This window comes from Mirounga angustirostris, unplaced genomic scaffold (assembly GCF_029215605.1).
Source record: "Mirounga angustirostris isolate CCGP_5_RB_7025 unplaced genomic scaffold, mMirAng1.0.hap1 SCAF_15, whole genome shotgun sequence".
NCBI classification, from domain to species: domain Eukaryota; kingdom Metazoa; phylum Chordata; class Mammalia; order Carnivora; family Phocidae; genus Mirounga; species Mirounga angustirostris.
In genome coordinates this window covers 4,088,354-4,114,351 of record NW_026991723.1, presented here as the reverse complement: position 1 = coordinate 4,114,351, position 25,998 = coordinate 4,088,354, and the positions used below count along the sequence as shown (strand labels likewise).

General features: G+C 37.7%; 1 protein-coding gene across 7 annotated transcripts in view; it reads left to right on the top strand.

Annotated features, from left to right (window-relative positions):
* AUH (AU RNA binding methylglutaconyl-CoA hydratase) overlaps positions 1–25,998 on the top strand; it is a 191,565-nt gene that overhangs the window by 18,492 nt on the left and 147,075 nt on the right. For 5 of the 7 annotated variants that reach the window (XR_010407553.1, XR_010407552.1, XR_010407554.1 and 2 more), the window contains exon 4: positions 19,881–19,967. The exons of the other annotated variants lie outside the window; for them this stretch is intronic. Coding sequence is in view for 2 of the 5 variants with exons in the window: in XM_045882134.3 (XP_045738090.1) it covers positions 19,881–19,967 (87 nt within the window). In the remaining 3 variants the exon portion in view is untranslated. The remainder of the gene's footprint in view (positions 1–19,880; positions 19,968–25,998) is intronic. 7 annotated transcript variants of the gene reach the window in all.

Here is a 25,998-nt window from a genome sequence, read left to right as displayed (position 1 = left end):
AGAGTGACTTGTTCAAGTTCTGTCTCCTCATCCTCCCTTATTAAATGGACCCTTCTAAACTGCAGGCATGTCTCAGAGGAGCAGAGCTATGTCTTTTGCGGAGATGAGAAAATGGGCCCCTCCAGAGGTGGGCAGCTCAGCCGGAGGCGGCTGGCCTGGGCTCCTATCTCTCAAGGCCCCTTGCCAGGCCTCCAGTGAGGTCATGTTGCCTTCAGCAAGGAGGAGGGCACTGGAGGCCAGAGGAGCTCCTGCATACGTTATTGCAGGAGGCCAGGGGGTGTAATTCAGCCTGTGACCCTGGGTGAGGTTCCGTGTAGCTCCAGGGGCTAGAAGGGCAGAGCTTAAAAATTTAGGAACAAATAGAAGGTTTATCAGTCTGCTCCTGGCAGTTGAGATTTAGCAGCACAGCTTGCTTTCTGAGGGGTTCCCTTGGGAACCAGAGTTAGTCTAGACTAAGGTGGTTCAGCAAACTTTTTCAATAAAGGGCCAGATATTTTAGGCTTTCTGGGCCTCTTACAGTCTTTGTCATGTATCTCTCATCTGTCTGTCTGTCTGTCTATCTATCTACCTATCTTTCTTTCTATCTCATTGATTTTTATAAGGCTTTAGAAAACAAGAATGACCAATTTTCTCTGGGTGCAAACCGGCCTGCAGGCTATACTATGCTCTCCCTGGTCCACACTTGATTTCTTTTTCCCCTTTGCTGGTCCACGTGTGTTCCTGGCACCCAGCCTCTCAACCTGCAGCTGGAGAAGCAGGCTGAGTTTTGCTGAGCCCCACAGAAGGATGCTAGACGCTGGTCCACGGAGACCCGCCTCTGAACACATAGGGACAGTGCCCTTTTTCTTGTGCGGTTGGCGCATGGCCCTGCAGAAAGCCCTGCAACTCACAGTTGTACACGTGTGCGCTGATAGCGACTTGGGGGCCCCGGCACCTGGCGCCTGGCGGTTATGTTCCTGGGCCTCCTTAGAATTTCCATCCGAGTAACGTAGGACCTTCAGGGCAAAATAAAGTTTGAGACATGGACGTAGCATTTTCACATTCTCTAAAATAAAAGAAAAGGCCACATGGTTAATAAATTAGATACCAGTATGATGTATTCATTAAAACATTTCTGAAAATACCATATACTTTCAGTTGTTTTCTCTTTCTCACTATAAACTTTTGGTGATTTTCTTCTCTTGAATTGTATGAAATATCTGTGCTTGGGTTCAAAGCCAGTGGCCAAGAAAGAATTCTTGAGACGTCTTTGGTGCAAAAACGTGGTTTTATTAAAGCACAGGGATGGGACCTGTGGGCAGAAAGAACTGCAATGGGGTCAGAAGTGGCCCGTTATATACTTTCAAGTTGGGAGGGGTTTAGGGTAGGGTAAGTCTCTAAGGAATTTTGGAAGTGAGGTTTCCAGGACCTTGGTGGGGGGGGGGCTAGCTATTGTTGGGAAAAGGTCATTTATTACCATCTAATAAAACTGGAGTCATGAGACCCTTCAGATAGATGTATATCGGTGGGCCGTATGCTTGGGGGATGATTGCCAACATGTATCTTGGGGGTGGGGTAGAGATAAAGGAAGTTTCCAAAGGAATTTTTTTTTTTTTTAAAGATTTTATTTATTCATTTGAGACAGAGATACAGAGAGAGAGAGAGAGCGAGCATGAGCAGGGAGAGAGGGAGAGGGAGAAGTAGGCTCCCCGCTGAGCCAGGAGCCTGATGTGGGGCTTGGTCCCAGGACGCGGGGATCATGACCTGAGCCGAAGGCAGACGCTTAACCATCTGAGCCACCCAGGCGCCCCTCCAAAGAAATTTTTATATGTTAAAGTAGACTTACAGGATCCTGGGGGGGGGTGGGGTTGGGCTAAGATTGCTAGTTGCCCTTAGCAAAGTGTCAACCTCAAGGCAGTGAGTCCCTAGAGGAATGTCACTCTGCCTGTTTCAAGGACTTGTCAACGGGCTGTAGGTAGTAAGGAAATTTAATAATTTCTCTTCTGCTTTTGTTTCCCACATTAGTTGTGTTTGTGACAGACCACCCCTACTTGGTGTTTTTCTTAAAGTGTTGTTTTGCTCCAGCAGGAACATGCCCCTGGAGGATCTGCCTGACCCTTTTGAGGCTTATTTTTAAAGCTTCTGATATCTTTACTGAGTGCCCAGGGTGTTCTGTACATTTTCTCAGTTCCTGCTGATCATAAGGTGAGCACCAGAATTGTTCACACCGTAGCTCCCTGTTGATGTTCTTTCTTTGATAACTGCCTGTGAGTGGGCATTTCAGCTTAAAGCTTAAGGGAACCCGGTGCAGATTATGGGAGCTCTTTCTCTGAGTGACTCTTCTCTGGTTTCCTGTTCTGCAAATTCCAGCCACCTAGCCTCCCTGCTTGCTCTGTTTAGGCCCCCCTGCCTTGCACCCCATCCTGGAAAGCACCCTTAGAAAGAAAGCTGGAGCAGTCATCGGGCTTCCCACTCAGTCTGTCACTACCCGTTGATCAGCATCTGAAAGAAGTTTCCAGTGTTTGAAGGAAAAAAGCTAGTCCAGTACACTTACTCCATCATAGTCATAACTGGAAGTTTTCAGTTCCCTTTGGTGGGGAATGGTGTTTAAGAACCAAGATCTGGGTGCTAACCGTGCTCATTGTCCCTTGGTGTCTTTGTCTCTAGGCACTTTTAATGGATAGAGCTAAAAGTTATTTAGATAAATGAATTACATTGCATTATATATGTGTGTGTGTATATATATATGCACATGCACACACTCCTGTCAGTATCTGTATTATGTATCGAAGCCATGAGTTCATGTTGACAGCTCCATTTCCAGTTCCTCACCATAGGATTCACTCTCCTCTTTCATTTTTCTTTTTTTAAAGATTTTATTTATTTATTTATTTGTCAGAGAGAGAGAGCGCACAAGCAGGGAGAGCGGCAGAGGGAGAGAGGGAGAAACGGACTCCCCGCTGAGCAGAGCCCAATGAGGGACTTGACCCCAGGACCTGGGATCATGACCTGAGCTGAAGGCAGACACTTAACTCGGAGCCACCCAGGTGTCCCTCCTCTCCCATCCTATACTTGTATTATCTGAAATATATTTATTCATTTGCTCAATTCTGTAATATGCAGAAAATAGTTTCAGAATTGCTGAATTGGTACCATTGTGATAAACACACTTTCTAACTAGGCTTCAAGATTTACTTAGAGTATTTATGTCTTTACACTGAGGGTATAGAGTAAAAACACTGTATTGAAAGTTACTTATGTCATTTCTTGTTCAGTGTAATTACGTTTTATTCATACGAAATGAAGTTAGGTTTCCTCGCTTTTGTTTTTTTTACTTTGAATATATGAAATATCAATATGGTTTCAAAAGTCAAAACTACACACAGAAGTGTCACTACCCACTTCCTCCCTCCAGTCCCTTTCATCTGATTCCCACTCTTGAGGGCATTAATGAATCTCATTAGTTCCTAGTTTATCCATCATGTTTCTTTCTTTTTTTTTTTTTTAAGATTTTATTTATTTATTTGAAGAGAGAGACATAGTGAGAGCAGGAACACAAGCAGGGGGAGTGGGAGAGGGAGAAGCAGGCTCCCCGCCGAGCAGGAAGCCCGATGCGGGGCTCAATCCCAGGACCAGGGACCATGACCTGAGCAGAAGGCAGACGCTTAACCAACTGAGCCACCCAGGTGCCCCAATACTTTTATTTTTTTAAAAGATTTTATTTCTTTATTTGACAGAGACAGACACAGCAAGAGAGGGAACACAAGCAGGGGGAGCAGGAGAGGGAGAAGCAGGCTTCCCGCGGAGCAAGGAGCCCGATGCGGGGCTCGATCCCAGGACCCCGGGATCATGACCTGAGCTGAAGGCAGATGCTTAACGACTGAGCCACCCAGGCGCCCCCATCATGTTTCTTTTTTGCAAAATTAAGGATATGCTTGTGTACCTATCTCCATTCTTTCTTATGCAGGTAGCATTTTGTATATATTCTTTGTACTTTTTTCAGTTAATAGTATATCCTAGAAATTAGTTCATAGAAATGTGATGATAGCTTATAGAATTATATGAGGGGTTAATGAGCCTTTCTGAAGATGGAGATCTTACCACAGTGGGCATGCTGTGATGGAAACCGATCCTGATTCTGCAGGGGAGAGAAAAACGGCACCACCTTAGGAGAGAAGACTTTCAGTACGCCAGAGAGCCTGGGATGCTGGATAGAAGGAAAGTTTTGGGTTTGGGATGGTAAAAGGACACTTTACTCTGAGGAAAAATGAAGCTCTGTTTATTAGAGCCTTGAATTCTGATAAAATCCTATGGCAGAGCAGTCCTTTTTATTAAATGGAGAGTTACTATAAATGACCTTGAGGAAAATTTACTGTATAATTAAAAAAAATTTTAAATACTTAGTGTTTTTAGAGCAGTTTTAGGTTCATAGCAAAATTGAGGGGGGCAGTTCAGAGATTTCCCGTATATCCCCTGCCTTCATACACACGTAGCCTCCCTCATTAGCAACATCTTCCACCATGTGTTAGTCTGATGAACCTACACTGACATGTCCTACTCACGCAAAGTCCGTAATTTGCGTTATGGTTCTCTCTTGGTATTATGCGTTTTATGGGTTTGGACAAATGTATAATGACATGTATCTACCATTACAGTATCATGCAGAATAGTTTTGCTGCCCTAAAATCCTCTGTACCTCACCTATCATCCGTTCCTCACAAACCCCTGGCAACCACTGATCTTTTCCACTGTGTCCATAGTTTTACCTTTTCCAGAATCAGCAATTATACCTAGAATGATACCAGAATCATACACTGTGGAGCCTTTTCAGATTAGCTTCTTTCATTTAATAATATGCATTTAAGATTCTGCCATGTCTTTCCATGGCATGATAGCTCATTTATTTTTATTGCTGAATAATATTCCACTTTATAGATGTACCGCAGTTCGTTCATTCAAAATTACTGAAAGACATCTTGGTGGCTCTGTAGTGTTGGCAATTATGAATAAAGCTGCCATAAACGTCTGTATACAGATTTTTAAGCAGACATAAGTTTTCAACTCCTTTGGGTAAATACCAAGGCTTGCTGGATTGTGTGTTAAGAGTATGTTTAGTTTTAGTTTTATAAGAGTTTTATAAGAACATGCGAAACACTCTTCTAGAGAAGGTATATCATTTTGCATTCCTACCAGCAATGAATGAGAGATTCTTCTGCTCTCTCTGTTTTTGCTAGCATTTGATGGTGTCAGCATTTCAGATTTTGGCCTTTCTAATAGGTGTATAGTGGTATTTCCTTGTTTTAATTTGCATTTCTGTGACGACATATGATGTGGAGCATCATGTGTTTATCTCCAATCTGTATATCTTTGGTAAAGTGTCTATTAAGGTCTTTGGCCCAGTTTTTTTTTTTTTTTTTTTAAGTAGGCTCCATGCCCAACATGGTGCCTAATGTGGGGCTTGAACTCACGACCCTGAGATCAAGACCTGAGCTGAGATCAGAAGTTGGAAGCTTAACCGACTGAGCCACCCAGGCACCCCATTTGGCCCAGTTTTTAATTGAGTTGCTTGTTTACTTGTTGAGTTTTAAGAGTTCTTTGTATATTTTAGATAACAGTCCTTTATCAGATATGTCTTTTGCAAATATTTTTTCCCATTTATGGCTTGCCTTTTCATTTTCTTGACATTATCTTTTGCAGAACAGAAGTTCTTCATTTTAATGAAGTCCAGCTTATCCATTATGTCTTTCATGGATCATGACTTTGATGTTAGAGATGTACCTTGGATCTATAGACTAAGTTGGGAAGAACTGACATCTTGACAATATTGAGTCTTCCTATCCGTGAACATGGACTATCTCTCCACCTATGTAGTTCTTCTTTGATTTTGTTCATCAGTTTTGTAGTGTTCTTCTTACGGATCTTATACATATTTTGTTAGATTTATACCTAAGTATTTCATTTTTGGGGGTGCGAATGTAAGTGACGTTGTGTTTTTATTTTCAAATCCCATTTGTTCCTTGTTGGTATATTGAAAAGCAATTGACCTTTATATATTAACTTGCATCTTGCAATCTTGGTATAATTGCTGATTCTAGGAAATTTTTTTTGACTCTTTTGGATTTTCTACATAGTAGGCAGTCATGTCATCTGTAAAAAAAAAAAAATGACCGTTTTATGTCTTCCTTCCCAGTCTGTTACTTTTTACTTCCTTTTCTTGCCTTATTGCACTCGTAAGGACTTCTAGTATGAGATTGGAAAGGTGTGGTGAGAGGGACATCCTTGCCTTTTGCTGGATCATAGTGGGAAAACTTTGAGTTTCTCACCATTATTTATATTAGCTGTAGACATTTTATAGATATTCTTTATCAAGTTGAGAAAGTACCCTTCTATTCCTAGTTTATCAAGAAGGCATACATGAATGGGTATTGAATTTTGTTATATGCTTTTTCTACATCTATTAATATGGTCATGTGATACTTTTTCTTTTTTAGCTGCTGATGTGGTGGATTACTTTGATTGATGTTTGAATGCTGAACAGCCTTGCGTACCGGGGATAAATCCCACTTAGTTATGGTGTATAATTTACTTTTAGAAAAGAAGATGAAAACTCATGTTCTCTTGCAATTACTGTGTGGGTTCATTGAACCTTTTTTATGAATCTCAGATGCATTGTGGGTTCTTTTTCATATCACTATTTATATTAGTAATTTCATCATCTAGGAATGGATTTATTATACTTACCACTTATTCCCAGCTATGCTAAGGAAGACTACAGTACAGAAATGAAGAATGGTGGAACTGTCCAGAAAGATGATGCAATAGTCAGGTCATTGCTTTTTTATTGCATTGCCTCAAGAATTGCATCGTCTTTTAAAAATTTAAATGAAATCTGGAGGCACCATCTTTGTAGTCTTTCTTTTAGCTTTTATTGAACACACTTAAGAATCTAGAATTTTTAATTTTCTGCCTCTAATGACCAGGAGTAGAAAGTTGACAGAGGAAGATACTTCATAGTTATCAGATGAATAAAATAATCATCAAGAGAGACAGCAGGACTCCAGGCTCTAATCATGAAGGTGAAGTTGATCATATAAGGGAAATCGTGGACTGTGAGTTGTCAGGTGACAATATCCTGGATGAGTTTTCTCAAAATCAGGAATTGATGAGTGAGCACTTTATTTCTTTCTGTGACTTATATAAAGGAAATGTGGAATTTGCATTCAGTTAGTCACTTGGTAGGAAGGACTTCCTTATGCAGTGGTTTGTGACAAGCACTTGGACATTCCATTTTGCTAAAAGGATGTGTGTTAGTATTCTTGTATTTCACGTAATGTTTGTGCATGATCATTTACTTGATACAGCTTGTATGGGGAAAGTGCTGAAGGTTAGTATGTACAGAGAGGTGATAGGAAGGGAAATGAAAACAGATCATTGGCTTTGTCATTCTAAGGTTCATGGATCTGAAAATGAAAGTATTTTACAATCAGGGTACAAAGAATATAACTGTTCTAACAAAATTGTGAGCTGTCAAAATTTTCAAAAGCAATGCATTTCTACAGTGCAAGTTCAAGAAGAACTACAAGTAATGATCATCTATTAGAGATATATTTGAAATCTCATATCAGTTTTTATCTATATGTTCCAGGTTCATACATGTCAGTTGATGGACAGTTTTGTTCAAATGATGTACGCCTTTTCATGTGTGTTTGTGTGGGTGTATGTGAGTATATATCCATATAGATGTATGTCTTCGTAGTGTGTGTGTATGTCCACATATATGCACATACCAGGAAAATATAAAAATACAGGTTTGGTGTATTTACGTTTTGACTAAAATGTCGTATTTGCTTTTTCATTTTTCTTTTATTTTTCTGTAAATTATTTATAAAATGACCCAAATATTAAATAAAATACAAAGGGTTTATCAGCCTCAGCTGATAAAGGGTGTTGATTATTTCTCTTGGTCTACTGAGGGTTAAGGTAATGTACCTGAGTGGGTCATTGGCCTCAGCAGTTGACGATTATGCATTCCTTTCAAGAACACATGGAATATTCATGAAAATTAACCATCTGCTTGGCTGTAAAACCTCTACAGATTTGAAAGGCTGTGTTCTGTGACTGCGAGCAGTTAAGATAGATACAAAGAGGTAATTACAACACAAGAGATAAATACAAAAAGGTAATTAGAAGAAGTCTTCATACATTGGGAAATTTAAAATAACTTCGAAATAACTTACAGCTCAACAAAGGAATCTTAATGTAAATTAGAGCATGTTCAGAATTACATTCTAACAAAATACTTTAAATGTTGTGTAATATACTTATGATTGTACTTGAGGAAAGAATAAAGGCTTGAAATGAATAAACTGAGAATCCAACTTAAACAATGGCACAGATAGCTACAGGCTAAACCTAAATAGAGGCCAGAAGGAAGGGAATGAAGGTGAGTATACACTTACGACGCAGAAAACACACAGTAAGTAGGGAGGAGAATTAAGCCCAAAGCTGGTTCTCTGAAAAGTCCAATGGTTGAACTTCCGGCAAGATTAAATCAAGGGTGAAAAAACAAACAATATTCAGATTGAAAAAAGAGGCCATAGGTATCAATTCCATAGACATTAAACTGGTAAGATAATGTTTGCCAATAATTGATGCCAATGAATTTGAAATTTTTAGGTGAAATAGATAAATTATTGCAAAATAAAACTTAACCAAAACTGACTTAAGAAATAGAAAATTGACTAATCCCAGCACAGTGAATATACCTGGCCAGATGATTGCAGAAAGGCATTCTGCACAGAAATGTATGGAACAGATCATTCCAATCTCATATACGTTCTTTGAGAAAATAACAGAGACCCTTACCCAGCTCCTTTTGTGAGGCAAGGCTAACCTGGATACCCACACCACATGAGAGCAGCGCGGGAAAGGAAAAGAAGCCTAGTCTCCGGGTCTAGAGGGACACCTCTCCAGGACAGTGGGAGGATCGGCTCCCTCTGGTCCTGCGGATAGAACTGCCTGGAAATCCTTGTTATCTTGAGCTGATGTTTGGGTTGAATGGCAGGAATAAAAGCCCTTTTGGGGTGGGAACGAGAAAGACCAAGGTGTTTGGATTGACAGCACGTGTATGGACACAGAACAATTCAGAAATGTCGACTTTGATAACTAGACAGTCACGCTCTACAAATCGTGAGGCATTTCATCTTCTGTGGAGCAAAAGGCAGTTAAGGCTGCCATTTCTTATCCAGTAGATGGGCAGAACTTAGCAAGTGTGGCAGGGCCAGGCACAGGTGCGGTGCACTGCTTCAGGCAGTGTGTGGAGGTCAGAATACTTTGGAAAACAATTTGGTACGAACCTTTAGAGACTGCCGTCTCCATCCCTATGATCCGGCCACTATACTCCAAGGAGAATGACTTAACACAATGGTCTGCTAGACTGAGGTGGGGAGATTTCTAGGCATTCAGGGGGAATAGCTAGTTTTCAAAGCATCTAGTTGGTACACAGCTTACGTACGTAGGTGCTCTTTCATGAGACTTTTCCAACTGGTCTGTGGGTGACAGTTACTCCCGCCATCTTCCCTGTCACGGCTGTCCTTGCATTTCACGAGTCAGTCTTGCTCTTCCTTGCTTCCAAAAGCTGCTGAATTGCCAAAAAGGTTTTTTTTTTTTTTTTTTAAATACGAATGTTAAGAATTTCAAATGGGATCCTATTCTTATTCTGGCAGTTTCCAGTTCTTTGCTTAATAAAGTTCATATGGAATTGTTAAATGCTTCTTGATTACTATATGATTTTTCAAGAGTTTGCTCCAAAGGAGCTGGAAAAATTGGGTGACGTTGCCAAAGTAGAACTCCTTTGTTTATGTGAGAAAGTTTCTCCACGTGACTAAAATTGATAATGAACCCTGCCTTATTCTAGCAATAAATGATTTGCATACATAGATATATGAGCTAATGAATGGACGGAGGGGAGATGGTCCCAGGGATCTCATTGAGATACATTTCCAATGCAAGTTTACTTTTAATATCTAATAGTTATCAGATGTGCATTCCATTTATGCTTCATTCGGTTGTGCACCAATTAATACTTGTAATGAAGTCAGTCCAGAGGAAAACTTTTAAACTCAGTGCTTTATCATAGTTACAGGAAATTTAATAAAAATTAATTAAATCCGTATACATATTTCATTGCAAAGAGATATGACAGGAATCAGTAAAAGTTTTCTATGCATAAATACTGAGTACATCAGAAAAAATAGTTATAGAAAAGTGAAGTAGAAATACCAGTTCATACAGGACAGAAATGATGTAATATTTCTTACTGTTAAGCAAGGATTTGTTCGTATGTTTTAGACGTGGGTGATTTTGTGAATCAGATCACTATGGTTGCCCTGGATACGCGGACAGTGATCTAAGTTGTTGTGTAAGATGCCACTGTTTACGAGTGCACTGCAATCTTTACAATTGTTTAAACTTAAGTGACGAAAATTTTTAAATGTCATATAAAAATTTTCGGGACAGCCTATTTTTCAAAATTCTGTTTAGCAGTATTGGGAACAAAAAAGGTTGAAGACCATTGGCTTAAAGCAGTAGATCTCAAGAGGGATGGTAATACTCACTGGGGAGCATATTGGAATTCTGGAAGAGTTCTTTGGTTGGCACAGTGATTGAAGGGCCTTATGGTCCTTTGGTTATTGGGGGCCAAGGAAGCTAGACATCCTGCAATGTATAACAAAGAATATTACTGTTTCTCATAACTTTTCTAAAGTCCTGCTGGACTAGTCCACTGCAAATATGAATGAGAAGAAATTTAACACATAGTAATCTTGAGGCATATTTAAAAGAAGGAATTTATATAAAACACTAAGTCCAGGAATTTTAGGAGAGGGCCATTTTAGTGGGCAATATTTAAGTGAAATAGATATTTTCTCAAAATCGTTAAATAATGACTCCATGCATCGTCTATTTGGTGTATTAAATATCAAACTATATATTTAGATGGAAAGAGTTTGCAGTAGGGCAGGAACTGCACAAGCAATATAAGTGATGAAAAATATGTAACCTAGAACCAAATACTAAATTTTCAGTAACATGAAAAGCAGATCTTACTGAATTTCATTCTACTTTCTCAGACACCAGCATGATTGCACTATTTAATACTGTAATGTGGTCCACACCCTTACCACCCCCCTACCCCTCTAGCACTTTCCTGTTCCTTTTTCACCCCAAACATTTACCACTTCCTTTGTTGGTTATTTATTAATTTTTGTATTGTCTTTTCGTCTCCTTTGCTTAAAAGACACAGTGTAAGAACAGCCCTTTTGAGGAGTTTGGGTTTAACAAAGAGGAGAGAAATCGGTGGTAGCTAGAGGGGGTAGAGCGTATGGAGTCAGGAATTTTTTTTAAACAAACTTCTTAATTGAGTTATACGTATAGAAAATTGTACAAATCTTAAGTGTATAATACACTTCTGTGAAATGAACTAATCTGTGCAGTCAGCACCCAATTTAAGAAATGAACATTACCATTACCAGCATATCACAGTCCATCCCTGATGCCTCTTCCTGTCATTAATCATCCCTCAGCCAAACCTACTGGGGGTTATTCTGATTCTGATCACCAAATCTGATTTTGCTTATTTTCAAACCTTATGTAACTGGAATTATCCAGCATGTACTCTTTCAAGGTTGACTTCTACTCAACCGTGGCTGTGGGATTTGGTTTATACTGTTCATCTAGGAGTAGTATAGTCATATTCCTTGTGGGAATAGTTGACAATTTATCCATTCTATTGTCGGTGGATGTTCGGGGTGTTGCCAGGTTTTAGATGTTCTGAATAATGCTTCTGTGAATATGCTTTTATTGTACATATCATGTATTTCAGATATGGGTGTTTGCACTTGGGGTGGAATTACTTTCCAAGATGATTTTTTTTTTTTAAGATTTTGTTTATTTGACAGAGAGACAGCGAGAGAGGGAACACAAGCAGAGGGAGTGGGAGAGGGAGAAGAAGGCTTCCCGCAGAGCAGGGAGCCCGATGTGGGACTCGACCCCAGGACCCTGGGATCATGACCTGAGCCGAAGGCACATGCTTAATGACTGAGCCCCCCAGGCGCCCCCCAAAGTGATTTTTACCAATTTTTACTCCCAACAGCATTAAATCAGAGTTCCCATTGCTCTTTACCTCCACCAACACTTGAGCTGTGTATTGCTTATAAAGCTGTGTTTTTAATTTGTATTTGCTTGATGAGTAATCGTGTTGTGTTCCTTTTAATCTCTTCATTAGCCAATTGGAATGTCCTCTTTCTAGAAGTATCTGAATCTATTGCCTGCTTTTTGTACTCAGGTCACTTACCTTTTTCTTTCTGCCATTTAGTGCTTTGTACGTGCAGAACTCTTATTTCAGGCATTTTTCTCCCACTCTCTCACGTGCATATTCATTCCCTTAATGATGTTTTTTGATGAACAGAAGTTTTTAATTTTAATGAAGTCCAGTGTTTTCCTAAGTCTTTGGAAAAATCTTTTAAAATTTTGTGTATAACAAAGTCTTGAAGATAGTTTTGGTTTTCATTTAGAAGTTTGATTGTCTTACTTTTCACATTTAGGTTATAATTTATCATGGATTGATTTTTGTGTGTGTGTGTCTGGTATGAGGGGTCAAGAATTGTTTTTTTCTCACATGAACATTCAGTGGTTCCAGCCCCATTTATCAGAATGTCCATCTGGATTCACTCCCACAGTGCCATCATAGTCATAAATCAAGTGGGTCTTTTTTGGACTTGCTATTTTGTTCCATTGGTCTTTTTCTCTGTCTTTGAGGCTGTAATACATTTTCTTAATTATAATAGCTTTATAATAACATCTTCCTATTTTAGTATAAATTTTCCAATTCTTTCTTCTGCAAGAGGCATTGAAAATGCCCTTTGCATTCTCAGCTTGTCATTTTCCAAAGGCATTGGGATTTTGATTGGAACCACATTGACTCTCTTAATTTGGAGAGAATTTACATCTTTCAGTATGAGGTCTTCTAACACACGAGCATGATGTATTCCTTCATTTATTTAGTTCTTTAATTTGTCTCAGAAGATTTTGTGGTTTTTGTGTTAAGACCTTACTTATCTTTTGTTAGAGTTATTTTTGGCTCCTCGGTTTTTGAATGCTATTGGAAATGGTATCATTTTTAGATTGCACACATTTCTTTTGCTAGTATACATGAGGACAGTTGATTTTTGTTTATTGAACTTGTATTCATCAGCCTTACTAAATTCACTTTTCATGATTTCTAAATTCCTTTGACTATTCTTCTTGTACAATTAAGTCATTTGCTAATAATGACAGTTTTATTTTTTCCCTTCTGATCCGTGTAATTTAAATTTTTTTTCCTTATTATACTGACTAGTATATCTGTTACTGTCTTTAGTAATTGACCTGTAAAGGTGATGTTAGTTATAGATATTTTATAATTACTCTTTATCAGATTCAAAAAGATTCCCTTTTCTACCCAGTTTGCTATGAACTTTTAATTAAGAATGACTGTTGATTAGGTATGACACCAAAAGCCCGTGTGATTAAAAGATTGATAAATTGAACTTCACTGAAGTTAAAACTCAAAAAAAAAAAAAAAAAAAAATCAAGACAGTGAAAAAACAAGCCATGGATGGGGAGAAAATATTTGTAAATCTTATTTCTGAGAAAAGACTTGTATCCAAGATACTACTTTTAAAACTCAATAAGAAGATGACAAATTGGGGCGCCTGGGTGGCTCAGTTGGTTAAGCAACTGCCTTCGGCTCAGGTCATGATCCTGGAGTCCCGGGATTGAGTCCTGCATCGGGCTCCCTGCTCGGCGGCGAGCCTGCTTCTTCCTCTGACCCTCCCCCCTCTCATGTGCTCTCTCTCTCTCTCATTCTGTCTCAAATAAATAAATAAAACCTTAAAAAAAAAAAAAAAGATGACAAATTGTCCAGTAAAAAAAATGAGCAAAAGATTTGAAATGACATTTCACCAAAGACCTGTACGAATGGCTAATAAGCACATGAAATGACACTTAACCTCATTAGTCATTAGGGAAATGCACATTTAAAACCATAATAGATAGCATTTCACTCCCAAAAAATGCTATAAAAAAATGGCAGACTAGTGTTGGTGGCCACACAAAGGTGACAGGGACCCTTAGGTGTTGCTGATAGGAATGTAAAGTGGTGCAGCCACTATGGAAAAACAGTGACAGAAGGTTTTTTTTGTTGTTGTTAAATAGAAATTTACAATATGATCCAGCTATTGCACTCCTGTGTGTCTACTCAAGACAAATGAAAACATTTGTCTACACAAAATCTTGTGTGTGACTGTTCGTAGTAGTATTTTTCGTAATAGTCAAAAAGTGGAAACAACCCAGATGTCCATCAGTGGATGAATGGGTAAACAAAATGTGTCTCTCTCCCTGCACTGGAATACTGTTTGGTAATCAAGAGGAAAAAGTACTGACTGATTCATTCTTGTAAGATGGGTAAACCTGAAAAACACTGTGTTTGCTGTGTGGAAGAAGGACACAGAGGACTGTCTGTTGTACGAGTTTATGCATATGAAATGTCCACCGAAGGCACAGTTTTAGGAAAAAAGTGGTTACCTGGGGTTGAAGGTGGGAACAGGGAGTGACTGCAGGTGAGTGTGAGCGATCTTTTATGATAATGGAAATGTTTTAAAATTGCGTGGTGGTGATGGTTGTACAACTCTGTAAATTTACTAAAAGTTACTCATTTGTATACTTAAAATGACTAAATTTTACTTTATGTAAATTCTACTACTCTTTCCATGCCTACTAAAAATTTATATGATTTTCACTTTTATGCTGTTAATTTTATAAATTTAAACACTTAATATTAAACCAGTCTTGAATCTTAGACTGAATGTAACTAGGTCTTGATATATTATATTTTATTTACGTTACCACTATGTATGATTTACTAATATTTTGTTTAGGATTTTTTGAGACTATGTTTATCAGAAAGATTAGCCTGTCGCGTTTTTTTCTTAAAATGTTCTTCATCAAGTTTTTGTTTTGCAGTTCTCCATGTAAGTGTAAGATTGATGTTAGTTTTTTTTAAGATTTTGTTTTTTTTAAGTAATCTCTGTACACAGCGTGGGCTCAAAATGACAACCCCGAGATTAAGAGTGCTCTACCCACTGAGCCAGCCAGGCGCCCTCCCCCCCCCAATTTTTTTCATTATATGTTTGGAAAATTTTACTATTGGAGCTACATGGGCATGTAGTTCCCTTTTTAGAAAGGTTTTAAATTAATGTATTCACTTTCTTTCATGTGTGTTTGTGTTTTCAGATTTTCTCTGTGTCATTTTTAATAAGTTTTGTTTTTCTTGAAATGTATCCATTTCATGTCCTTTTCAAATGTATAGGGCCATGGTTGTTAATAATCTCTTCTTGTTTTAATCTGTGTAAAATCTATAGTATTATCCTCCTTTTCATTCTTACTGTTAGGATTTGTGCCTTCTTTGATTTTTTCCATGATCAGTCTTGCCAAAGACTATCATTTGTTTTAGTATTTTTTCAAATAAGCAACTTCTTTGATTTTTTTTTTTTTCCTGAACATGTGTTTTCTATTTTTTTAAAAAATTTTGTTCCAGTTTTTACTATTTTTTCTACTTTGGGGGTTAATTTTTTTCTATCTCCTATTTCTTAGTAGGAATACTTAATAAGGATATTTGCTTGCTTGCTTTGTTGGTTACTGTGGGAGTTTTGTTAAAATCCACTGCGGTTGTAGATTTGTCAGTTTTTCTTTTTGGTTCATCAGTTTTATATATTTTGGGGCTGTCTTATTTTATATATGCCAGTTTAGAATTCCTATGACTTTTAGTGGACCATCATATTTGTTATTATAAAAAGACCCTCTAGCTGGAGTGATTATTGTTTGCCTGAGATCTCCTTTGTCAGATGTGGGATGACTTCACAAGTTTCCTTTTGGTTAGTGTTTGTGTGGTTTTTACCCTTTTACTGTAGCTATTCTGTGCCCTTATCTTTTAAGGCATCTCTCATAAGCAGTAAACTCTACTCTCATAATCTGCTGCCTGAAGAATTCCCTGTGGTGTCTCTTTTGGTGTGGGCCTGTTGGTGACAAACCTCGTGTGTGTGTGTGTGTGTGTGTGTAAAAAGTCATTTCACCATCATTTTCGAAGGATAGGTTTGCTTAGTTTAAAATTCTAGATGGGTTGTTACTTTCTTTTCCCAGTTTAGAGCTGTCATCCACTTTCTGTTGAGAAGTCAGCTGTCAGTCACTCTTTTAGCCGGTGGTCTTGGCATGGTTTTCTTTGTGTTTATCCTGTTTTATCTTTAACCTTCAGAGGTCCTGAACAAAAGCCTGTGGTGTTCCTCTTTGGCAAGCCCTGAGCTGCAATTTTTTTCCCATTTCTGTGAGACTGTTCAGAAACTTACATTTGTCTTGACGTTGTCATACATTCTGACTGTCTTAGCTGTTCTCCATTGTCCTCAAACTAGGTGTCTTATGTTTTTTATCTAGGGTTTCGTGAAAGAATTGGTCTGATAATCTCTTCTATTAGAGCTGGCAGTGAAAGTCCACATAATTGCCTTTTCTTTTTTAAGGTGAGCAGTATTACAGTGTTACTATAGCTGATGGGAATGGTTCTTGAAAGAGGGATACTGTTGACGATGCCAGCCAGGCAAGGGGTAATTGCTAGAGTGGTGGTCCTGAAGAGAGAAGAAGGGGTGGAATTTAGTGCGTCAGTTGGTTTTGGTCATGAGTTAGTTCACCTGAAGTAACAGGAGGGAGGGCAGAGTGTAAGAGTTTAAACCTGGTGGGTAGGTAGATTTGGTGGTGGGTGTTGGTGAAATTTTTTTTCTGAATGCATCTGTTTTCTTAGTTGGTGTCAGGTTTGGGTGGGAGGTTTGAGGCTTAAGGAGAGAGAGGAGTTAGGAAATGGTCTGTAGTTGAGTGTAAGGGTGAACGGAGCAGGGAGATACTGTAGGATTGCCTGGTAGCATAAAGGCTCGCTCCGCCAAAGTGAGCGGGCATGGACGTAGGGGATTTAAAAAGTAAAAGAAACATGCCCGACCTCAAATAAAACTGTGATATTATCAAATAAGAAATTTGTAATCTGGAGGGACAGAGGCGAAACTGTACTTTTAGGTTCTGAATGTTCAAGATTGTGCGGTATGTTTCTAAAGTAAAAACAAAAAGGGTATTAAAAATTTTAAAATGTAGGGCGCCTGGGTGGCTCAGTTGGTTAAGCGACTGCCTTCGGCTCAGGTCATGATCCTGGAGTCCCGGGATCGAGTCCCGCATCGGGCTCCCTGCTCAGCGGGGAGTCTGCTTCTCCCTCTGACCCTCCCCACTCTCATGTGCTCTCTCTCTCGTTCTCTCTGTCTCAAATAAATAAAATCTTTAAAAAAAAATTTTTTTTTAAATGTAGTCTCAAGGTCACAAATGTTTAACATTCCATGGAGAAAAGTAATTATTTCTTTTTTTTTTTTTTTTTAAAGATTTTATTTATTTATTTGACACACAGAGAGAAAGCACAAGTGGGCAGAGAGACAGGCAGAGAGAGAGGCAGAAGCAGGCTCTCCACTGAGCAGGGAGCCCGATGCGGGACTCGATCCCGGGACTCCAGGATCATGACCTGAGCCGAAGGCAGTCGCTTAACCAACTGAGCCACCCAGGCGCCCCGAAAAGTAATTATTTCTAAAATAAACCATGAATCCCATGTTCCCATGAAGTCCCACCTAGTTGTGTGGGTTAGGACCACACTTAGGGCCACACCACGTCTTCCACCTCTGCTGGGACTGGTGTGTGTGAATGGGCTGCATGTGTCCAGAGCAAACCCTGATTCCCTGAGCTCCTGGCATGGCTTCCGACACCTAGTCTCTCTAGCCTGGGTGCGGATTTCAAAGCGTGGAGTGGATGTCGGTGAAAGCCCCCTTTGGAGCACTGGTTAATGTGTAAGAGGGCACGCTCATGGGGTAGCCCACACTGAGGTTGGAGGACGTGATGGATCCATGATGCAGTTACCTGGGGCTCCTTCAGGACCACCTCATGCCGAGTTCCTGTGTGTCCCGTCTGCTTTCTCCTCTTTGTTGCTTTGGCTCCTCTTTCATCTGTTTCCTTCCCCAATATGGCACTTCATTTAGCTACTTTTATGAACCAGTATGTATACTAAGCAACATTTTATATTCTCAATTTAAATTATATTCTCAGGGTTGAACAGTTTTTTCTTTTAACAAATATATCCAAGTGACTTAGAGTTTTTTGGCCCTAAAAATATTATTCATGGAAAAAACTAACTATGAAGACATATATCACGTATTCAAAAATGTTTAAAGACTAATATATTGAGTACCCATCACCTAACTTAAGCAGCACAGTGTTACAAATAAGATTGACGTTCTCTGTGACCATTGCCAATCACATCTCCCTTCCCGCAGAGGTCACCACCGGTTGAATTTGGTATTTATCATTTCTATGCATATTTTATATCCCTAAATAGCTTTCTTTTACTGTTTATTTATTTATTTACTTAGTAAGCTATATGCCCAGTGTGGGGCTTGAACTCACAACCCTGAGATCAAAAGTCACATGCTCCACTGACTGAACCAGCCTGCTGCCCCCCTAAATAGCATTCTTTTAAAAAAACGTTGTGTAAATGGTTATTATCCTGTGTATGTTTCAGTAAATATAATAATATATTGCTATTAAATATGTAAATTCATATTGATGTTATATTTTAAGGCATAATAAGTATACGTAATTATATGTTCTTCAGCATTTAGATTTTTCCATATTTATACCTTAATTCCTTCATTTTCATGCTGAACATGTAATATTCTGTTGTATAAATATATCTTAATTTTATTTAAAATTCTTCTAATGGATTTTGGGTTATTTCTGATTTTTTTTTTTTTTTTTTTTTTTTTTGCAACTTTATGTTGCATTGAATGCTACTCTACATATTCCTTGGGCATCTGTTTGAGATTTTCTAGGGAATGTATAGCTAAGAACTGATGGATTGTAGGGTATGTGCTCTGTCAGTTGCAGTTCTCAACTCCCACAGGAATGTGTGGGCTCGGGATGTCCCAGCCTTGGCTGGCACTTGATATTACGTCTAGTGCCAGTTACTTTATGCTGGACTCATAACAGAGTAAGCAGCTGAGTGTGTACCTTCTATGCTATAATTTTACTTTGTTTTGTATTTGTTCATAAATGGGAGCCTTTTCTCATACAGTTTTATTTTATAAAAAAGAATGCCTTTGTTGAGCCACAGAGTAAGTGATCCCTTAAGAATTTCTTTTCTCTGCTCCAAATCTATGATTCTGTGATAAACTCATATTTGTGAAATAGTTTGCTCAGATGTTAAATCTGCAGCCCCCTACGGCGGGCATCCACAGAGTCAGACTGATTGTCAGTGATTTGCCCTTCCCACTGGGTTGACGTTTGCACTGCTCGGCCACAGGGGTGCTGGTCAGACTGCCATCATCTCTGGAGGAGCCAAGGACGTGGCATCAGTCTGTAGTCCTTTATGTTAATAGGAATGGATTCATTTGTATTATTAAATTAATAAATGTTTAAAAATTTAATAGTTTTAGTTTTTAATAGAGTAATATTGGTAGATACAATCTAAAGTAAGTCTCTTCCTCTAAGAGTGTAAAGGGGTCCTGAGACACCTCAGTTTGAGAACCACTGCTTTAGGCACATGGTAGCTGTACAAGCAGATGTTTTATTCTTCCTCATGTTGGTCTTTGAGAAGGAAAACTTAAGTAGTATTCCTTTAATGGATAAATTCAGTTGATATTCAAGTTACATATGAATCTTAAATAAATTTTCAATTCATTGCCTTAAAATCTTGTTTATAACTAGATTATATTTGTAAATAAAATGCTTTGCAGGTGCTGACCTTAAGGAGAGAGTCAAAATGAATCCCAGTGAAGTTGGTCCTTTTGTCTCCAAAATAAGAGCAGTGATTAATGAAATCGGTAAGCTCACTTAAACTCCTTTTAGCATGCTGAAGATGACCTTAAATGTCAGATTTAGAAAGTTGCACACTGTCCTTATATATAAGCTTTGGCTAAAGTACTTATGCAATTAGATAATCATGATCTGTAACTGGTTGCTGCGGAGAGAAATGTGACGTATTTAATTTGAAAAATTGTGAAAAATATAATTAAAGATGCCTCCTATATGTGATGACATGGCATATGAAGGTAGTTATTAGCAAACAAAGAGAATATCTCCCTGATAATTGCATAGACATATATTTATAGATTTGGTGGTGTTTTGTTGTTTGTATAAATAGGATCATACTATTTCCTTAGAATTATAGACTTCTGGGTAATATTTATGTGTCAGCACATATCAACTTACTTTTATTAATACTTTTTAATATATTGTGGTGTAGTGATCCAAGCATTGTCTTATCCAAAATTTTAAATTGCTTCATTAATGTGTAGAGATGTTTTTTCCATTTTTGTTATTTATAATTAAGCAATGAGTATCTTTGTATCAAGTCTTTCAGAGCCTTAGTATGTGTACTTATGGGATAGATTCTGAACATGGAATTACAGTTCTAGGTATCATGTGTTCATTTTACATTTTAATTATTTTTACCAGATTATATTCCAAGAAGACTGTAATAATCTACATTCCCATCAGTTATGTGACAATACTTGTTTCCTCATGTTTTTGCCAACAGTTAATGTTGCTGCTTTTCAAATTTGCCAAGGTTAAAAAAAAAAAGACATCTTAGCATTTTATTTTAATTAATTTTTTGACATCTTCGCATTTCAATTTGCTTTTCCCCAGATGCTTATGTTATGTTTTATCTTTTCACGTTAGACTGCGTCTCCCCTTCTGCACATTGCATTTTCACATCCTTCCTCCTCTTCTCCATAGCATTATTTAATGAACAACTGGTTACTTATTTAAGAGCCACTTTGTAGTGGTCTTTCGTTGTTAAATGTATTACAGATTCTGTCTCTGAATGTGCTACCCTAATTCAATTCGAGTATTTAAATTGAAAACCTTTAATATCTTGAGGGTATGAAATTCCCTTCATTATTCTTTTTCTTTTCTCCTTGAAGATTTTCTTTGGTAATTCCCACACATCAGTTCTTACCAAATGAATTTGGAATTATTAGTTTCTAAAGCAAGGAGGAAAAATACTGTCACGGGACTGTGTTTGGAATTTCTCTAAATCTTATTTAGAAAGAATTGACTTTTTTGTGATATTGAATCTTTCCATCTGTGATGTGTATGGGTTTCATTCCGTGTGTGTGTGTGTTGGGGGGGGGTGTCATCCCTTTTTTTAATGTCCTTCAAGAAAGTTTTCTTCACATTTGCCTTGCTTGGTCTTCCATCTTTTTTTCCAGTTCAGATTTATACTTGCTATTTTATAGCATTTATTCCTTTGAATGGGATCTTTTTCTCCTATTTCTGTTGAAGTCTTATTGTAGTTCTCTAGGAAAGTTACTAAGTTTTAAGTGCTTATTTTATATAACACCAACTTGATAATTACTTTTTTTTTTTTTTAAAGATTTTATTTATTTATTTGAGACAGAGAGAATGAGAGAGAGAGAGCACATGAGAGGGGGGGAGGGTCAGAGGCAGAAGCAGGCTCCCTGCCGAGCAGGGAGCCCGATGCGGGACTCGATCCAAGGACTCCAGGATCATGACCTGAGCCGAAGGCAGTCGCTTAACCAACTGAGCCACCCAGGCGCCCTTGATAATTACTTTTATTAGCTGTTATTTCTCAGTTAATTTTCTTGTGTTTTCCAGATGAAAGTTTATTATCTATAAATAATGCTATTTTTATTTTTTGCTTTTCCCAGCATTTTAATCTTACATATTTTTCATGTTTTATATTGGCTAAGCCCTTTGGTACAATATTCAGTTGTTGGAGTGCGTTCATCCTTATCTTCCTTATCTTTATTTGATTTTGATGAATGCTTTTAATATTTTGCCAGTAATTAGCAAGTTCAGGGAGTTTTCTTCTGTTTCACCTTGTTAGGAATTTGTTACTGTTTTTTAATCAGGAATATGTGTTAAAGTTTGTCAAATGCTTTTTTGATGTATGTCAGTATTTATGCAGTTGACCCTTGAACAACGTGGCGCTTAGGGCTGCTGACCCCAACATGGTCGAAAATCCGTGTATTACAAATTGTGTGTATTTGACTCCTCCAAGACTTAACTACAGAAGCCTACTTTTGACCAGAAGCCTTACTGATAACAGAAACAGTTGAATAACACATATATGTTTTATGTATTATATAGTATATTCTTACAATAAAGTGGTAATATTTTAATAATAATATTTCTGATATTAATATAATAATATTCTTAGAATAAAGTAAGCTAGAGAAAATAAAATGTTATTAAGGAGATTGTAAGGAAGAGAAAATACATTTATAGTACTGTCCTGTATTTATTGAAAAAAATCTCTATATAAATGGACCTGCAACAAATCAAACCTGTGTTGTTCAAGGGTCAGCTGTAACTGGTATATATCCTTTAGTATGCTAAATTGTATTAATAGAGTTATTAATGCTGTGCTGGCTTTGTGTTACTAAAATAAACCCTACCTGGTCATTGTGGTTAGTGGTTATAGTGGTTTTTAATATAAACTGCTGGATTCAATTTTTATATGTTTTGCTATGATCATAAATGAGATTAATCTTCTAGTTCTTTTTTTATGTGTTATCCTTTTCTGGCTTGGTATCAAGGTTGTATAACTTCATAGAATGAGGTGAAAAGCTTTCTGTCTTTTTTTCTGTGCTATACAGGGAAGTCATCTGTTATTTCAGAGTTTAGTTGAATTTGACCATGTAACATCTTTTGGGGTCTTGTGTGGTTTTGTTACTGTTTACTTGTGTTTTGTTTGTTTTTTAGAGTTAAGTTTTAGAATATATTTGTTTTGATTTCTGGAATGGTGGTTGTTACCTTTCTACCTTTTTTAGGTCCCGTGTGCTGTTTCTAGCGACTCTCCTTTGCTTCTCTCTTCAGCTTCAGCCTCATGGTCAGATCACATGTCCCCTGAGGCAGAGCATGGACTTGGTTTACATATTGGTCAGGGAGCATGACCTTGGAGTAGAAGTTGATGTTGTCTTTAACTTTATATGTACGGTAGGGGAGTAGCTGAGACTGGTCCTGTTGTAAACATCACATTGATGTTTCTTTCAAGCTTCTTTTCATTTTATTGATTTTGAAATTAGAATTTTTCTGGGACTTTTAAAATGAAGAACTGTTTCTATTTTTGCAGTGGCGTTTTCTTTTTTTCTTTTTTTCTTTTTTTTAAAGATTTTATTTATTTATTTGACAGAGAGAGACACAGTGAGACAGGGAACACAAGCAGGGGGAGTGGGAGAGGGAGAAGCAGGCTTCCCGCGGAGCAGGGAGCCGGATGTGGGGCTCTATCCCAGGACCCTGGGATCATGACCTGAGCCGAAGGCAGACGCTTAACGACTGAGCTACCCAGGCGCCCCATCAGTGGCATTTTCTTTTTAGTGATTGTAGCTGTAGCATTTCTGTCTGGATCCTAATCCAGTCTACTTTTTTCTGTCCAGTGAGTTCCCCAATTTTTGTTAATGGTACTTTTTATTACATTACAATGGACATAAAATTTTTAAGTTGTCTTTTGTGGTGACTTACTGAGATTTTGAGGGGCAGATAGAAACTAAGTGTCTTGATCTAATCTGCTCATTTAATGTATTAAACCAGGGCAGGCAAACTTTTTCTTAGGCTTTATGGTCTCTTTTGTAGCTACTCAACTTTTTTTTTTAAGGACTATTTTCCTAGAGCACTTTTAGGTTCACATCAGAATTGAGGGGAAGGTATAGAGATTTCTTTTATACCCCCTGTCACCACATATGCATAGCCTCCTCTGTTATCAACATCTGCCACTAGAGTGGGACATTTATTACAGCTGATGAACCTCCATTGATAAATCACAATTATCCAAAACTCATGGTTTACATTAGGGTTCACTCTTGGTGTTGTACATTCTGTGGATTTGGATAAATATATAATGACGTGTGTCCATCATTATAGTGTCATACAGAGTATTTTCGGTGCTCTAAAAATTATCTGTGCTCACCGTGTTCTCCCTTCTCTCCTCTCTGACAGCCTGTTTTTACTGTCTCCCTAGTTTTCCATTTCTGGAATGTCATATAGTTGGAATCATATAGTATGTAGCCTTTTCAAATTGGCTTCTTTCACTTAGTAAGATACATGAAAGTTTTCTCCCTTTTTATGCCTTGATATCTTATGTGTTTCTAGTGCTGAATAATACTCCATTGTTTGATGTGCCACAGTTTATTTATCCATTTACTCACTGAAGGACATCTTGGTTGCTTCCAAGTTTTGACAGTTATGAATAAAGATGCTAGAAACATCTCTATGTGTAGGGTTTTGTGTTGACACAGGTTGTCAGTGCTTTTGGGAAAGTACCAAGGAGCATAATTCCTGGATCATCTGGCAAGAGTGTTTAGTTTTATAAAAAAACCCTGCCTAACTCTCTTCCAAAGTACTGACTGTGCCGTTTTGCATTCCCACCAGCAATGAATGAGTTTCTGTAGCTCCACATCTTTGTCAGCATTTGATATCAGGTTCCAGATTTTAGCCATTCTAATAGGTGTGTAGTGGTATCTTGTTGTTTTAATTTGTATTTCCGTGATGACATATGATGTAGAGCATCTTTTTGTATGTTTATTTCCTATCTGTATACCCATGGTGAGGTGTCTGTTGAGATTTTGGCCCAGTTTTTAATTGAGTAGTTTGTATTTCTTGTTGTTGAATTTAAGAGTTCTTTGTATATGTTAGATAACAGTTCTTTATCAAGTATCAGAAAATTCTGTAAATATATTCTCCCAGCTTGTAGCTTTCATTGTAATCTTCTCATTCTCTTGATGTTATCTTTTGTAATAAGTTTTTCACTTTAATAAAGTCCAGTTTATTATTTCTTTCATGGATTGTGCTTTGGTGTTGTATATAAAAAGTTGTTGGTCATCTAGGTTATCTCCTAGGTCATCTAGGTTTTCTCTGTTATCTTCTAGGAGTTTTATGGTTTTGTGCTTTGCAGTTAGAACTGTGATCCATTTTGACTTAATTTTTGTGAAAGGTGTAATTTTGTTTGTAGATTCCTGATTTTGCTTAAGAATGTTACTGTCTCAGTACCGTTTGTTGAAAAGACTATCTGTGGTCCATTGTATTGCCTTTTTCTCTTTGTCAGAGATCAGTTGATTTATGGGAGTCTGTTTCTGGGCTTTCTGTTTTATTTATGTGTTCTTTTGCCAGTAACCACACTGTCTTGATTGCTGTAGCTTTACAGTGAGTCTGGACACTGGGTAGTGTCAGTGCCACAACTTTGTTCTTGTCCTTTAATATTGTATTGGCTATTCTGGGTCTTTTGCCTCTACATATAAACTTGAGAATTTGTTGATAGCCACAAAATAACTTGCAGGGATTTTGATCGGGATTGCATTGAATCTATACATCAAATTAGGAAGAACTGACATCTGGACAATACTTAGTCTTTCTATCCATGAACATGGACTATCTCCCCATTTATTTAGTTCTTTGATTTCATACATTAGTTTTATAGCTTTTCTCAGATCTTGTTCATATTTTGTGGGTTTATACCTAAGTATTTTATTTTGAGGGATGTTAATATAAGTGGTATTGTGTTTCTAATTTCAAATTCCACTTATTCATTATTGGTATGTGGAAAATGGTTGACTTTTGTGTATTTACCCTGTGTCTTGCAACCTTGGTATAATTGTGTATTTGTTCCAGGACGTTTTTTGTTAATTCTTTCATATCTTCTGCATTGTAGACACTCATGTCATTTGTAAGCAAAGACAGTTTGATATCTTCTTTCTCAATCTGTATTACCTTTTATTTCTTTTTATGGTTTACATTTGCAAAGATTTTTAGTATGATGTTGAAAAGAACTAGTGAGGAGACGTCCTTGCCTTGTACTTGGTACTCAACTTTGACAGATAGTGCTGAAGCAGC